We start from the raw sequence: 18489 nt of genomic DNA, 5'->3' as shown, positions 1-18489 counted from the left end.
TAAGACAAAATATCTTAAAATTTGTATGGAAACACAAAAGACCCCAAATAGCCAAAGAAATCTTGAGAAAGAAAAACAGAGCTGGAGGAATCAGGCTCCTTGACTTCAGACTATGCTACACAGCTACAGTTATCAAGACAGTATGGTACTGGCACAAAAACAGAAATATAGATCAATGGAACAGGATACAAAGCCCACAGGTAAACCCATGCACATATGATCACCTTATTCGTGATAAAGGAGGCAAGAATATACAATGGAGAAAAGGCAGCCTCTTTAATAACTGGTGCTGGGAAAACTGGACAGCTACACGTAAAAGAATGAAATTAGAACACTGCCTAACACCATACACAAAAATAAATTCAAAATGGATTAAAGACCTAAATGTAAGGCCAGACACTAGAAAACTCTTAAAGGAAAACATAGACCAGTCTATGACATAAATCACTGCAAGATCCTTCTTGACCCACCTCCTAGAGAAAAGGAAATAAAAACAAAAATAAACAAATGGGACCTAATTAAAAGTAAAAGCTTTTGCACAGCAAAGGAAACCATAAACAAGACAAAAAGACAACCCTCAGAATGGGAGAAAATATTTGCAAATGAAGCAACTGACAAAGGATTAATCTCCAAAATATATAACCAGCTCATGCAGCTCAATATCTAAAAAACAATCCAGTCCAAAAATGGGCAGAAGACCTAAATAGACATTTCTCCAAAGAAGATATACAGACTGCCAACAAACACATGAAAGGACGCTCACCATCATTAATCATTAGAGAAATGCAAATCAAAACTACAATGAGATATCATCTCACACCAGTCAGAATGGGCATCATTAAAATATCTAGAAACAATAAATGCTGGAGAGGGTGTGGAGAAAAGGGAACCCTCTTGAACTGCTGGTGGGAATGTAAATTGATACAGCCACTATGGAGAACTGTATGGAAAGTCCTTTAAAAACTAAAAATAGAAATACCATATGACCCAGCAATCTCACTACTGGGCATATACCCTGAGAAAACCATAATTCAAAAAGAGGCATGTACCAAAAATGTTCATTGCAGCTCTATTTACAATAGCCAGGACATGGAAGCAACCTACGTGTCCATCAACTGATGAATGGGTAAAGAAGATGTGGCACATATATACAATGGAATATTACTCAGCCATAAAAGAAACGAAATTGATTTATTTGTGGTGAGGTAGATGGACCTAGTGTCCATCATACAGAGTGAAGTAAGTCAGAAAAACAAATATTGTATGCTAATACATATATTTGGAATCTAAAAAAAAAAAAAAAATGGTTCTGAAGGGCCTAGGGGCAGGACAGGAATAAAGACGCAGACGTAGAGAATGGACTTGAAGACACGGGGAGGGGGAAGGGTAAGCTGGGACGAAGTGCGAGAGTGGCATGGACATACATACACTACCAAATGTAAGATAGATAGCTAGTGCGAAGCAGCTGCATAGCACAGGGAGATCAGCTCGGTGCTTTGTGACCACCTACAGCAGTGGGATAGGGAGGATGGGAGGGAGGAGATACAGGGATATATGTATATGTATAGCTGATTCACTTTGTTATAAAGCAGAAACTAACACACCACTGTAAAGCAATTATACTCCAATAAAGATGTTTTAAAAAATAATAAAATAAACAAACAACAAACATGAGACAAATTCCTTTCACATCAAACATTTTAAGAGAAGATGGCTTTTGAAGCGAAGCTTAGGGCTCAGAACACTTGATTTAAATCTTAGAGGAAACTTTCATGTAGGTGAATAATGGACATAAACTCACTTGGATGACACTAGTAACTACACGAACAGAAACCCTTGTAGTTATATTTACTGTGTGAAAGTTTTCTTAATTAGTAGTACACATTCAATATTATTTCTCAAGTAAACACGTGAAACACAGAAAAGATGACAGTAATCTTTTCTCCATCATGTGTTCACACTGTAAATATTCTTGAATTAAAAGATAAAATGTCTCTCATATTATGATTTTGAAAAGTTTGAGAGTAACATTAAGTTAATAGTTTATTATTAGTAGTAACATCTTTTGTTCATATTAATAAAGCCTATTGTTTCTGAATAGGAGAGTGGTGAGAACTCTCTGGCATTTCTAAATGGAATATCGAAGAAATAACAAGTAGATAGTAGCATATTAAAAATGCTTCAGTATCTTTTCAAAATTCAGGCACTGACTTCTCAAGAATCCAGACATTCAACTTGAAAACCATAGTCGGTGATATAATTAGTAACATAGTATTCATTCCTTCCTACCCATAAAACCAGTAGGTGAGCTCCCTTCAAGAGCCAGAAAAAAACATGGATGAGGGAATTTTTCACTTGAATTTGAGACTAAATTTTTGCTGTACATTTAGCCTATATTCTTTGCTTCTATGAATATTTGAAGAAAATACTAAAATTAATTGCTTATATCTGCAATTTTGAGAAATGTGATTGCAGTTAATCAGCACCACGCAATGCATAGTAATGTTTCATCTAACACAGCACACAAAAGAATATTTCATGAGTCACATTAGATCTGACCAAATCTAGAGGTTGGAATTTTTTTTCTATATTTTATAAATCCTTATACTGCTTTAACATGATACAAAATTATCACGGCTCAGTGACTAAATGACTGAGATCTGAAATCAAACTATCCTATGTTCTAATTTTGTATGGGATTTGGTAGGTTATTTCATTCTCTAAAGCTCATAATACAAATGTGAACAGTGGGGTAAATTATAGTTCAGAGGACTGCCGTGAAGGGTCAGTAAGATAATACACATGAAGGACCAAATGCAGTGCTTTACACATAGTAAGTGATCAATCAGTGCTAGATGCTATTCCTTAAACATCTCCAGAAACTTTCTGAAATACTGCCATCTCTGTGGACTAAATGTGTAAACACCATTCCTTGTTTAATTCTCTCAGAAATTAACATATGATTCAGGTTTATTAAGAAATGGACCTAGTCCTTTCCAGATGAAGGTGGCAAAGCCCACACACAGGAGCCAGATCCAGAGGCTTTCTCAGAAACCCATGCTAAGCCAGGGTCCAGCTGGGATAAATCTACTATTTGGGTATTTCTAAAGGAAGCATAAACGGCTTTAAAACTATCAGAAGGCAGAATGGAGGAGAAATTGCAAAACACAGAATAATTCTCGGAGGCCTGTAAATTGATGAGGCAGCAGATATTGCCTGGAGACGCTGATTACAAAATGGCCTCAAATACGCCTCTTGCTTAAGCTTTTTAGGAAAGAGCTACTACATGGTGGCAGACAATATTCCAAGCACAGCACATCTCTGTGGCCCAGCTCAACAAAAGCAAATGAACATCTGTTCACTTGCTGACAGGACAGAACTAAAACATACCTGCAATCTTAAAGACTGGTGTAGCCAAAAGATCCCAAGAGAGTCATAGGGTTTCCTAATTTTTTACAAAGCCTTTAAGGTAGAAGCACTGTTTTCATGTCAGCAATAAAGTATTTTGAGAAACAAATTAATATGCTACACGTGCATCTGCTTTGGTTGAAGATACTGCTGCATTTTCAAGTGTGCAGGTGGATAATCTCGCTGCCTCTGCTGAAGCTGAAATGCCCTGGAGATAATATATTTGGGAATTTGAAGTTTTACGTTTATCTACTACACATATTTAATCATCAACACCCATAGTATATGCTACTTGGGAATGGACAGCTGAGAAAAGCAAAGGAGTTATTTTAAAAGGTTTAACCTACAAGCGGCAAGTTTCTCCTCTGCCCAGCATCAAATCTCCGTTGTGCTACTAACAAAGACCTTGACTGAAAGACAGAGACCGTTAAATATAAGAAGGCACAATGCGTGACAAAGACAGCTTAAGACTCTTTTACCATCCACTGTTTCAAAGTTGGAAAAGATGTATAAATACTGATAAAGTTTATACACAGACAAGAGTCCCATCTCAGTCCTTAAAGTTTATACAAGTATGCAGAGGGACTTTAGCAAGCTCCTCCTTCAGCATCGAGTCAGTGTGACTCAGTCCCTTCAAAGGCACCCTTGGCTCTGTTTTGTTGCTCTTGTTGTTACTGAAAAAAGAGAGACACACAGGGATGTAAAACAAAATCGTAAGAAATAAACTAGAAACTTCTCTATAGTAATTAATGACACCTGAACATCCACAACAAATTGGATGCATTATTGGTGGCTGGGGTTCTCATTCTGCACAGCACTCGCCACTAAAGGCAGGGACACAGGGTGTCTCAGCCCCATGCCTGATCAATCCCTCACAGGAGGACTTAAATGCCTGATGGCTTAAAATACCACCTCCCACCCCCATATACACCAATAATATTGGATTTCAAGAGAGTACAATGCCTCAAATGACAGAATTATGTTTCCCACTACACAGTTCTGTTCTCCTTAAGTCCTATCACCTAGGAGTCACTTAACTGCCTACTAAGTGATTTTCTTTCATCTTCTTTGGAACCCCATTTAGTTCTACAAAACCCTGAAAATTCCAAACTTCAGTGATTTTATGACAGATCAATTAAGAAAATGTGCCATTCTTAGAGTTTATAATTCAATTTTTATACTAGAGGTCCTGCTCATTCTCCCATCTTCCCTCTGCGCCACTCAAAATTCAATCCGATTCAATCTCTATATTCAGGCAAGCGCTAAATCCATCAAATATCAAATGATTTTCTATTCCGTATCAAAATTATAAAATATTATACTATTCTAATAATAGATGCTAAAAGAAACCTACTTGGGTTAATTTGGCTCACGAACCAGGTTTAAAAAGCAAATTTGGAGAGTTAGCTTCAAGATGGCAGAGGAGTAGGACATGGAGATCACCTGCCTCCCCACAAATACATCAAAAATACATCTACACGAGGAACAGCTCCTACAGAACACGTACTGAACACTGGCAGAAGACCTCAGGCTCCCAAAAGGCAAGAAACTCCCTACGTAGCTGGGTAGGGCAAAAGAAAAATGAAAAGAACAGAGACAAAAGAACAGGGATGGGACCTGCATCTCTGGGAGGGAGCTGGGAAGGAGGAAAAGTTTCCACACACTAGGAAGCCCCTTCACTGGAGGAGATGAGGGTTGGGCAGGGGGGAATCTTCGGAGCCATGGAGGAGAGCACAGCAACAGGTGTGCAGAGGGCAAAGTGAAGACATTCTCGCACAGAGGATCACTGCTGACCAGCACTCACCAGCCTCAGGGGCTTCTCTGCTCACCCACCGGGGCAGGCGGGGGCTGGGAGCTGAGGCTCGGGCTTCAGAGATCAGATTCCAGGAATAGGATTGGCGTTGGCTGCGAGAACACAGCCGGAAGGGAGCTAGTGTGCCACAGCTACCCGGGAGGTAGTCCAAGACTACCTACCCGGGAGGCAGTCCAAGACTATCTACCCGGGAGGCAGTCCAAGACTACCTACCCGGAAGGCAGTCCAAGAAAAGTCTGGACCTGCCTAAGGGGCAAGAGACCATTGTTCCAGGGTGTGCGAGGAGAGGGGATTCAGAGCACCGCCTAAATGAGCTCCAGAGATGGGCACGAGTCACAGCTATCAGCACGGACACCAGAGACAGACATGAAATGCTAAGGCTACTGCTGCAGCCACCAAGAAGCCTGTGTGCGAGCACAGGTCACTATCCACACCTCCCCTCCCGGGAGGCTGTGCAGCCTGCCACTGCCAAGGTCCCGTGATCCAGGTACAACTTCCCCACGAGGACACACAGCACGCCTCAGACTATTGCAACATCACGCCAGCCTCTGCCACCACAGGCTCGCCCTGCATTCCGTACCACTCCCTCCCCCTGGCCTGAGTGAACCAGAGCCCCCGAATCAGCTGCTATTTTAACCCCGTAATGTCTGGGGGGGAACAGAAGCCCTCAGGTGACCTACACAAAGAGGCGGGTCCAAATCCAAAGCTGAACCCCAGGAGCCGTGTGAAACAAGAAGAGAAAGAGAAATCTCTCTGCGCAGCCTCAGGAGCAGCGGGTTAAATCTCCACAATCAAATTGAAGTACCTGCATCTGTGGAATCACTGAATAGACAACGACTCACCCCAAAATTGAGCTGATGGGCTTTGGGAGCAACTGTTGACTTGGGGTTTGCTTTCTGCATCTAATTGTTTCTGGTTTTATTTTATCTTAGTTTACTATTTAGAGTTTATTATCACTGGTATGTTTACTGATTTGGTTGCTCTCTTTTCATATATATGTATTTTTCCTTTTTTCCCCTTTTGTGAGTGTGTATGTGGATGCTTCTTTATGTGATTTTGTCTGTATAGCTTTGCTTTTACCATTTGTCCTGGGGATGTGTCTGTCCGTTTTTTGTGGTTTTTGTTTTTTTAGTATAGTTTTTAGCGCTTATCATTGGTGGATTTGTTTTTAGTTTGGTTGCTCTCTTCTTTCTTTCTTTTTATTTCTTTTAAATTTTTATTTTTAATAATATATTTTTTATATTTTATTTTAATAACTCTATTTTATTTTATTTTTCTTCCTTTCTTCCTTTCTTTCTTTTTCTCCCTTTTCTTCTGAGCTGTGTGGCTGACAGGGCCTTGGTGCTCCGGCTGGGGGTCAGACCTGAGCCTCTCAGGTGGGAGAGCCAACTTCAGGATACTGGTCCACCAGAGACCTCCCGGCCACACGTAATATCAAATGACAAAAGCTCTCTCAGAGATCTCTGTCTCAATGTGAAAACCCAGCTCCACTCAACGACCAGCAAGTTACAGTGCTGGACAACCTATGCCAAATAACGAGCAAGACAGGAACACAAACACACCGATTAGCAGAGAGGCTGCCTAAAATCATAATAAGTTCACAGACACCCCAAAACACACCACCAGATGTGGACCTGCCCACCAGAAAGACAAGATCCAGCCTCATCCATCAGAACACAGGCACCAGTCCCCTCCATCGGGAAGCCTACAAAACCCACTGAACCAACATTACCCACTGGGGGAAGGCACCAAAAACAACAGGAAAAACGAACCTGCAGCCTGCAAAAAGAAGACCCCAAACACAGTAAGTTAAGCAAAATGAGAAGACAGAGAACTACACAGCACATGAAGAAGCAAGGTAAAAACCCACCAGACAAAACAAATGAAGAGGAAATAGGTAGTCTAAATGAAAAACAATTCAGAGTAATGATAGTAAAGGTGATCTAAATCTTGGAAATAGATTGGAGAAAATAAAAGAAACGTTTAACAAGGACCTAGAAGAACTAAAGAGCAAACAAACAATGGTGAACAACACAATAAATGAAACTAAAAATTCTCTAGAAGAAATCAATAGCAAAATAACTGAGGCAGAAGAACAGATGAGTGACATGGAAGATAAAATAGTGGAAATAACTACCACAGAGCAGAGTAAAGAAAAAAGAATTAAAAGAATTGAGGACAGCCTCAGAGACCTCTGGGACAACACTAAATGCACCACCATTCGAATTATAGGGGTCCCAGAAGAACAACGAAGGGACTGAGAAAATATTTGAAGAGATTATAGTTGAAAACTTCCCTAGCATGGGTAAGGATTGTCAATCAAGTCGAGGAAGCACAGAGAGTCCCATACAGGATAAATCCAAAGAGAAACATGCCAAGACATATATTAATCAAATTATCAAAAACTAAATACAAGGAAAAAATATTAAAAGCACTAAACTAAAAGCAACAAATAACATACAAGGGAATCCCATGAGGGTAACAGCTGATCTTTCAGCAGAAACTCTGCAAGCCAGAGGGGAGTGGCACGACATATTTAAAGTGATGAAAGAGAAAAATCTACAACTGGGTAGATTACTCTACCCAGCAAGGATCTCATTCAGATTCGATGGAGAAATCAAAAGCTTAAAGACAAGCAAAAGCTAAGGGAATTCAGCACCACCAAACCAGCTCTACAACAAATGCTAAAGGAACTTCTCAAGGCAGAAAACACAACAGGACAAGACCTACAATAACTAACCCAAAATAATTAAGAAAATGGTAATAGGAACATACATATCGATAACTACCTTAAATTTAAATGGATTAAATGATCCAACCAAAAGACATAGACTGGCTGAATAGATACAAAAACAAAACCTGTATATATGTAGTCTACAAGAGACCCACTTCGGACCTAGGACACATACAGACTGAAAGTGAGGAGTGGAGAAAGATATTCCATGCAAATGGAAATCAGAAGAAAGCTGGAGTAGCAATTCTCATATCAGATAAAATAGACTTTAAAATAAAGACTATTACAAGAGACAAGCACACAACATAATGATCAAGGGATCAATCCAAGTAGAAGATATAACAATTGTAAATATTTATGTACCCAACATAGGAGCACCTCAATACATAGGGCAAATGCTAACAGCCATAAAAGGGGAAATCGACAGTAACACAATCGTAGTAGGGGACTTTAACACCTCATTTACACCAATGGACAGAACGTCCAAAATGAAAATAAATAAGGAAAGAGAAGCTATAAATGACACAATAGAACAGATAGATTTAATTGGTATTTATAGGACACTCCAGCCAGAAAAAGCAGATTACACTTTCTTCTCAAGTGCACACGGATCATTCTGCAGTATAGATCACATCTTGGGTCACAAATCAAGCCTCAGTAAGTTTAAGAAAACTGAAATCATATCAAGCATCTTTTCTGACCACAACACTATGAGATTAGAAATGAATTACAGGGAAAAAAAAACGTAAAAAACACAAACACGTGGAGGCTCAACAATACGTTACTAAATAACCAAGAGATCATTGAAGAAATCAAAGAGGAAATCAAAAAATACTTAGAGACAAATGACAATGAAAACACGATGATCCAAAACCTATGGGATGCAGCAAAAGCAGTTCTAAGAGAGAAGTTTATAGCTATACAAGCCTACCTCAAGAAACAAAAAAAAATCTCAAATAAACAATCTAACCTTACACCTAAAGGAACTACAGAAAGAAGAACCAAAAAAACCCAAAGTTAGCAGAAGGGAAGAAATCAAGATCAGAGCAGAAATAAATGAAATAGAAACAAAGAAAACAATAGCAGAGATCAATAAAACTAAAAGCTGGTTCTTTGAGAAGATAAACAAAATTGATAAACCATTAGCCAGACTCATCAAGAAAAAGAGGGAGAGGACTCAAATCAATAAAATTAGAAATGAAAAAGGAGAAGTTACAACAGACACCACAGAAATACAAAGCATCCTAAGAGACTACTACAAGCAACTCTATGCCAATAGAATGGACAACCTGGAAAAAATGGACAACTTCTTAGAAAGGTATAACCTTCCAAGACTGAACCAGAAAATATGAACAGACCAATCACAAGTAATGAAATTGAAAATGCGATTAAAAATCTTCCAACAAACAAAACTCCAGGACCAGATGGCTTCACAGGTGACTTCTATCAAACATTTAGAGAAGAGTTAACACCCATCCTTCTCAAACTCTTCTAAGAAATTGCAGAGGAAGGAACACTCCCAAACTCATTCTATGAGGCCACCATCACCCTGATACCAAAACCAGACAAAGATACTACAAAAAAAGAAAATTACCAACCAATATCACTGATGAATATAGATGCAAAATTCCTCAAAAATATACTAGCAAACAGAATCCAACAACACATTAAAAGGATCATACACCACGATCAAATGGGATTTATCCCAGGGATGCAAGGATTCTTCAATGTATCCAAATCAATCAATGTGGTACACCATATTAACAAACTGAAGAATAAAAATCATATGATCATCTCAATAGATGCAGAAAAATCTTTTGACAAAATTCAACACCCATTTATGATAAAAACTCTCCAGAAAGTGGGCATAGAGGGAAACTACCTCAACATAATAAAGGCCATATACGACAAACCCACAGCAAACATCATTCTCAATGGTGAAAAACAGAAAGAATTTCCTCTAAGATCAGGAACAAGACAAGGATGTCCACTTTCACCACTATTATTCAACATAGTTTTGGAAGTCCTAGCCACGGAAATCACAGAAGAAATAAAAGAAATACAAATTGGAAAAGAAGAAGTAAAACTGTCACTGTTTGTAGATGCCATGATACCATACATAGAGAATCCTAAAAATGCCACCAGAAAACTACTAGAGCTAATCAATGAATTTGGTAAAATTGCAGGATACAAAATTAATGCACAGAAATCTCTTGCATTCCTATACACTAATGATGAAAAATCTGAAAGAGAAATTATGGAAACACTCCCATTTACCACTGCAACAAAAAGAATAAAATACCTAGGAATAAACCTACCTAGGGAGACAAAAGACCTGTATGCAGAAAACTATAAGACACTGATGAAAGAAATTAAAGATGATACCAACAGATGGAGAGATATACCATGTTCTTGGATTGGAAGAATCAATATTGTGAAAATGACTATACTACCCAAAGCAATCTACAGATTCAATGCAATCCCTATCAAATTACCAATGGCATTTTTTACAGAACTAGAACAAATCATCTTAAAATTTGTATGGAGACACAAAAACCCTGAATAGCCAAAGCAGTCTTGAGGGCAAAAAATGGAGCTGGAGGAATCAGACTCCCTGACTTCAGACTGTACTACAAAGCTGCAGTAATCAAGACAATATGGTACTGGTACAAAAACAGAAACACAGATCAATGGAACAAGATAGAAAGCCCAGAGATAAACCCACGCACCTATGGTCAACTAATCTATGACAAAGGAGGCAAAGATATACAATGGAGAAAAGACAGTCTCTTCAATAAGTGGTGCTGGGAAAACTGGACAGCTACATGTAAAAGAATGAAATTAGAACACTCCCTAACACCATACACAAAAATAAACTCAAAATGGATTTGAGACCTAAATGTAAAACCAGACACTATAAAACTCTTAGAGGAAAGCATAGGAAGAACGCTATTTGACATAATTCACAGCAAGATCGTTTTTGATCCACCTCTTAGAGTAATGGAAATAAAAACAAAAATTAAAAAATGGGACCTAATGAAACTTCAAAGCTTTTGCACAGCAAATCAAACCATAAACAAGAGGAAAAGACAACCCTCAGAATGGGAGAAAATATTTGCAAACGAATCAACGGACAAAGGATTAATCTGCAAAATATATAAACAGCTCATGCAGCTCAATATTAAAGAAACAAACAACCCAATACAAAAATGGGCAGAAGACCTAAACAGACATTTCTCCAAGAAAGATATACAGATTGGCAACAAACACATGAAAGAATGCTCAACATCACTAATCATTAGAGAAATGCAAATCAAAACCGCAGTGAGGTATCACCTCATCCCGGTCAGAATGGCCATCATAAACAAATCTACAAACAATAAATGCTGGAGAGGGTTTGGAGAAAAGGGAACCCTCTTGCACTGCTGGTTGGTATGTAAATTGATACAGCCACTATGGAGAATACTAAGGAGGTTCCTTTAAAACCTAAAAATAGAACTACCATATGATCCAGCAATCCCACTCCTGGGCATATACCCTGAGAAAACCATAATTCAAAAAGAGTCATGTACCAGAATGCTCTATGTATAATAGCCAGGACATGGAAGCAACCTAAGTGTCCATCAACAGATGAATGGATAAAGAAGATGTGGCATATATATACAATGGAATATTCTCAGCCATAAAAAGAAACGAAATTGAGTTATTTGTAGTGAGGTAGATGGACCTAGAGACTGTCATACAGAGTGAAGTAAGAAAGAGAAAAACAATTGTCGCATTCTAACACATATATATGGCATCTAAAAAAAACAAAACAAAAATGGTTCTGACGAACCTAGGGCAGGACAGGAATAAAGACGCAGATGTAGACAATGGACTTGAGGACACAGGGAAGGGGAAGCTGGGACAAAGTGAGAGAGTGGCATGGACATATATACACTACTAAATGTAAAATAGATAGCTAGTGGGAAGCATCCACATAGCACAGGGAGATCAGCTCAGTGCTTTGTGACCACCTAGAGGGGTGGGATAGGGAAGTGGGGAGGGAGACGCGAAAGGTAGGGTATGTGGGGGTATATGTATATGTATAGCTGATTCACTTTGTTATACAGCAGAAACTAACACACCATTGTAAAGCAATTACACTCCAATAAAGATTTAAAATTTTTAAAAAAAGCAAATTCGTTCAGAACAAAATGCTGTAGGATCCCATTTTTACTGGAAAATTCTGCTTGGCTGTCCAAAATGTTAAAGTGGGCAATTCTCTTCCAAGAACTCCCATAATAATTATTGGATTATAATTTCCACCATCCGTAAGTTTTATTAGGCTGCATAAATAAGTTTTTGTCTTTTATAGGCTTGCATTGGCTTTAATTCTCAAATTTATTTTGGAAAATGAAGGCTGTATTGAATTATTTGACTTTCACCATGAAATGAATATGACAATGATTCCACTTCAACAGCATTTGGAATTAGTATTTAAATCAACCTGTCTATTTTCTCATTACCTAAGATAGTCCCATTCTATCAAAAGCATGAGAAAACTTTGGAAGGGAAGTGATTCTTAAGAATAAGAAATGAAAAGAAAGAGAAGATCGGAAGAGTGAGAGCTTTTAAGGAAAGTGGAGGGATTCAAGAAATTAGGAAGAGTATTAGAAGGTCATGTTTTACTTATATATCAGTATATGTTAATACAGAACAACCTTAGTTTTGATACATAAATTTAAAACTTTTTAAAATTGTCTTTTAGGGTGACTGGCCATCCCAATTTTCTGACTGTTTGGTTCCAGCACTTGAAGTTCTGGCAAATTCCTCAGTCCTCAGACAACTGGGATGATTAATCATCCTGCTTTTAATTCACCTGGTGCAAAACATCTATACTTTATCATTTTTCCTTCAAACACAGAAAATACAACGTGCATACCTGAAATCTCTGGGGGCTCTGGATTTTGAGGACATGCCTCTCCCACTGATTGTGGAGCCCAGCCGTGCTTTGCCATAAATGCCTTGTAGGACCACCACAGGTAGTTTGAAAGCCAACTGTTAATTTGCCATTCATCTGGCTGGAGAAGTAATAAAATGTAATCTGTGAAAAATAATGGATGTCCAAATAATTATAATAAAGAAGTTCCCAAATGTGGAAAGTAATTCAAATGCTGTGTGCTTTCAAATACCTGACAACCCTGTTGGTTATCTGTGGAAAGAAAAACTCTGCTTCGTAAGTTTGAGGAAGGAGAATCCACGTTCGAGACCAATGAGAGGAAGTGAGCTGTTAAAAACAAGGGTCAGTGTGTTAGATGCAGAGCCACCACTGGTAAACGTATTTAATACACCAGGCAATAATTCAGGCCTATATCCACTTTGGGTCAATATATTTTTAAAGAATGAAATATTTAACCGTACCATTTATCTTTGCAAATGGTCTGGCTGATATTGTTACTTCAATATATTCCCCAGTAAAATAACTAATTGTGAGTGTACTCCCTAAAACACTCTTATGGGCTGTAGTCCATGACCAAATTCATCTCATAACTTAGAAAGTTATAACCCAGCAAAGATGATATCCAGGGAAAACATTACACTGGGACTGCCCACCAAAATAAGTAATTCAATGAAGAATTCAAAAGAGATCCTATTTTGTTGCGTTTTTCTCCGGAAAGAATTGGATCAAATAGTCCCAGCTTTTGCCAGGATTATGGAAAACGATACTGAGTCCCGATGCTCTTCTGTATGCTGCAGTACAGACCATGCCGGTCAACTTACTATTTAGAAGCCTATAAAATAAATGTGGAACATTCCCTGGGCTTTCATAGATTTTTTTGCAATGCTTGACAAGGTTATAGTGTATGATGCGGGAACCACTGTTTCCTGCTCATCTCTTTGGTATGCCACTCTTTGTCAAAAAGAATGAAAAAATGATGTTGATGATGTTGATGATGGCATACCTACCCAAATTATTCTGTGGTATTTGAAAGCTGTCTTGGAAATCAAATTTAATTGTCACATCATTGAGAGAATCAATAGTAAAATTATGAAACCTAAGAAACCTCTTCTTCCCTATAGCTATTCCCAAACTGTACCCTAATGAAGCAGAAAAGAAGAACATCAATGATTGCATATAACATAGTCATAAGCATAACTGAAGTCCCTGCAATAACAGAAAATTGTTCTCAGAATGTACTACCTGGAATAATTTTATAAACATAATTTCGATGAAGAGCTGGTATCATGGTGATACAAGTGGACAACCATTATTTTGCTCTTGCTTCATATTCAGCAGGGAAATCAAATGCTAAGCAAGTGAATAATCAAACGAGCATAATAAGCCATATGGATTTATTGTTTGCAGTTTAAATACAATTATTTGCAACACAAATGGTAATAGTATTCAACAGGCCTTCAATTACTGTTTATAAATATTCAGCTACTAAAAAGCACTTGTGATACATACAGTAAAAATTATTTTCATTTGTCAAGGAAATCACTTAAATTAACCATATTTATTTTTGAAAGTTTGGTCCTAAAACTCAGATTGATACATTAAGGTATTAAATAACAGAACAGCATTTTCAATAAAATAATAAATTATATGAATATTTAAGCTAGGTGTTTTATAAATACAAACTATGTCATCTGGTACATTTTATGACACTGTAAATTATTCTGTATTTTGTCAAAAATTAAATGAGGTTAACCTTCAGGTTATCATAAAAAGTAAAGTTTTAAATTCAGAAACAACTTGAGATCCTTTAGCCTTTGTTCTAGTAATAAGATTTCTTTTCATGGGGTAAAAAAGTATTCAAAATGCACCCAATAACAATACTTGTTTTTTTGTTTTTTATTTATTATTTTTTTAATTCCAATTTAGTGACAATAGCGTTCTTTCAAATGCACACTCAATTTTACCTTGCTCCCTATGAGTATAGAAGTTCTTTAATTCACAGTTGGAGATGTTCCTTAGAGAACATCATCTTATAGAAAGTTATCTTGCTTTCCCTAGGACTTTAGTTATCGGGTCTACGAGTATAAAAGAAAGAAGCAGATCCTTGGCAGCATAAGTTTTTCCCACATGCCCATTCCCTCATCTGATATCCTCTCCTACTGCTGGCTCGAAGCATCAAGAAGAGACTTACAAAGCTGATAAAAAAAAAAAAAAGGTATTCAATATTATCTCCACACACCCCTTTTAGTCCTTGAGGGAGCCTAGTAACATCATACCACACAACACCATTCTCATCACATGTCTCCTATTAATCTCTACCATATTCATTTCAGTTTGTTCATATGATTCATAAATTCCCATTATATTCCTGCATCAATAAAAGCAACTTCATAGCCTATCTTCGAAACAGATTTAAAACCACCTTGTGATGAAGTCGTTAATTATTAAAGCTACAAAATAAGAATTATTAAAATTACAAAATAAGACAGGATGACTGCATTTATAATCTTTTTTTTTTTTTTTTTTTTTCCCCGGTATGCGGGCCTCTCACTGTTGTGGCCTCTCCCATTGCGGAGCACAGGCTCCGGACGTGCAGGCTCAGCGGCCACGGCTCACGGGCCCAGGCGCTCCGCAGCATGTGGGATCTTCCCGGACCGGGGCACGAACCCATGTCCCCTGCGTCGGCAGGCGGACTCTCAACCACTGCACCACCAGGGAAGCCCTCCATTTATAATCTTAAATGTTTATGTTAAAGGGCTTTTTCTTCTTAGTAGCTGGGTACATGTAGGAGTAAAACCCCGGAAGTATATAAAATATGAAAGCAACAAAAACCATGAATCAAGTTTTGAGGGCTAATTCAATAACTTTGGGCAGTGAATTACCCCAACCTTGATCCTTAGAAAAGATAAGGTAGAATTTTCAGTCTCACTTTCTTCAACTACTGATAGGCAGTCTTGCCTTTCTTCCATTTCCCAAGTTCTAAGTGATTAATGGGAATGAATGCAAGCAGGAGAAACAGAAATCCTATTGCATGCTGTAGAGTAACCAATGGGCTCAAAGGAACTCGAAAAACTGAGTATTTTAACAGTAAGATAACATCAAAAAAAAAAATCAGGCTGCAGGAATGGATCATTGTGACAAGATCCAAGGCCTGAAGCAAAGGTTAAAATGTCAAAACTTTTGGAACAGGAAAAGTGTGTTCATTTGTGACAGAAATATGGCTCAATTCAGATAACAGAGGTTAAATAACAGTCTTAGACACAAACTCCTTCAAGTTGGTAATTTCTGTTTATTAAATTCCATTTCTGTTGAATCATAAGGTTTGCCTCATTCCTGTTCATTAGACTAACAAGTTTGACATAAGCACATAATATTTGTTAAAACCGTATCAAAGGATACCCTCAAACAGTAATTCCCTATAATTGCTAGCACTGTGTAAATAAATGCTGCCATGTACCTTTAGGTCTGCTTCAGTGATAAAGGGCTAGGTGGATCACTTTAGGGAATCATAAAATAAGCAATAAAAATGAGAGTGATATTAATAAAAATGTCAATGTAAAGACCTCTGAAATTTTTCTCCTCAATAAAAACAATGAAAATATTGGCAAAAATGGCCACAGTAAAGCTTACAGCAAACTGGAGACCTTTTATTCAATAAATAACTGAATCTCAGTAAAAACAGTAAATTTTAGGGGGAGGGGGTTCTTTTCTTTTTCTTTTTCACTTGGCCCTATTCCTACCGCTCTCCAGCTCCAAAGCAACTATAAAAAATGGCAGCCCACACTCCTGGGGCAGCATGGCAACCACAGAAATGAGCAGAATAGAGTTAACACTCTTTCAAGTCTCATTACCAAATAATTATTAAATAATTATCATTATTTGATATGTCTGGTGTTTCCTGAAAGATACCACTTATAAGGCTGTCTGAGATTGCCCAGTGCAAATAGACTCTTTACAGTAGGCATGTGTTGAAAACAATTACTGGCAAGTGTTTTAACTTTACTGTTGCTTGGTGCAGTACATAACATATGGGGTCAACAATAGACTAACCAAAAGCTTAAAGCAAAACTGAAATGTTGCACAGGAGCTTTGAAATGCTCCAACATCTTCCTGCAAACCTATAGAGACACGTGCATGCATAGGGCTGTACACATGCTCTGGAAAGACCTGAAAAGGCCCTAAGCTCTCATCTCTGGCTGACTTTGAAGCTCTCTTAAGGCAGGAAGTGAAGAATAAGACAGAGATATCAACTGCCTAGGTAAGTGTTGAAGATACACCACAATAGAGTCCCTCAACGAACACTGGGAAATTTATTGGTTCCAGGCATTTAAGAAACTCTCTTTACAGCTGACCACTTGGCTGACCAAGCAGAGAATTCAATGGACACACATGACAGGAATAAAGACTTTACAGAATTATTCCAGGAAAGTCACTAAAGTAAAAACAACAAATACAACAAACCACAACAAACTGTAAAATTGAGGGAAAAAGATTTCCACACTTGCCACATTATATTGTTGTAGATGTCCGTGTTTCAAAAGAAATTGTGAGAAATGCAAAGAAACAAAAAAATGTGACTCATACAAAGGAAAAAAACAATCAAACAAAAGTGTCTCTGAGAAAGCCCAGATGCTGGACCTACCGAAAAAAAGACTTTAAATCAGATATTTAAAATATTTCAAAGATCTAAAGGAAACCATGTCTAAAGAACTAAGAAACCATGAGAATGATATCTTACAAAGTAGAGACTATCAGTAAAGAGATATAAATTATAAAATCAATAACTAATCACTATAATTGATTGTTATATTTGATAAAACTCAAAATTCAGTGTTGATGGGCACACAATATATTAAGATGCTATTTGTGGCAATAGCAGCATAAAGGTGGGGAGAATAGAGCTAGGTAGGACAAATTTCTTAAATACTATTGCAATTAAATTGTACTAATCCAGCATCGATTATTGTAATCACTATAAAGAATCCAGTAAACTAATTCAAAATATTATATATATACATACAATATATAATACATATAGAAAATATATATGTAACAGAGAAGAAAACAGTAATGGAGGAACAGAGTAACAAGAAAGACATAGACAAAACAAATAGCAGATAGCAGGTGTAAATCCTATCTTATCAATCAAAAGTCTGAGGTTGATATATTGTATAAAGACATAAGCCAACAATTCAACTACAAATTAAAGGGTTGAAAATAAAGAAATATAAAAAATATACAAACAACTAAAAGAGAGCTGGAAATTCATAAAACATATTTTAATGCACAATAAAAATGTTATTAGAGACATAAAAGAACAATTTATAATGAAAAAAGAATCAACCCATCAAATAACAATTATAAATATATATGCACCTAAAAACAGAGCCCCAAAATATAAGAAACAAAAACTAATAGAATCAAAGTGAAAACAGAGAATTCAACAATAATAGTTGGAAACTTCAACACCCCATTTTTCAGAATGAATAGAACAATTAGACAGAAGATCAGTACGGGTACAGAAGACTTGAGCAACACTATAAACCAGTTAGACCTAACAGACACATATGGAATCCTCTATCCAACAGCAGC

At 37.4% G+C, this 18489-nt stretch overlaps 1 protein-coding gene across 1 annotated transcript in view; it reads right to left on the bottom strand.

The window, feature by feature from the left end:
• The window catches only part of MALRD1 (MAM and LDL receptor class A domain containing 1), a 661524-nt gene that overhangs the window by 537773 nt on the left and 105262 nt on the right, over positions 1–18489 (bottom strand). The window contains exons 4-5 of the mRNA XM_019933374.2: positions 13130–13224; positions 12880–13041 (exon numbers count right to left, since the gene is read on the bottom strand). Coding sequence (XP_019788933.2) covers positions 12880–13041; positions 13130–13224 — 257 coding nt within the window. The remainder of the gene's footprint in view (positions 1–12879; positions 13042–13129; positions 13225–18489) is intronic.

This window comes from Tursiops truncatus, chromosome 2 (assembly GCF_011762595.2).
Source record: "Tursiops truncatus isolate mTurTru1 chromosome 2, mTurTru1.mat.Y, whole genome shotgun sequence".
In the NCBI taxonomy this organism is placed as follows: domain Eukaryota; kingdom Metazoa; phylum Chordata; class Mammalia; order Artiodactyla; family Delphinidae; genus Tursiops; species Tursiops truncatus.
Note: the sequence above shows the minus strand (reverse complement) of the source record. Positions and strands in the feature narration are given on the sequence as shown.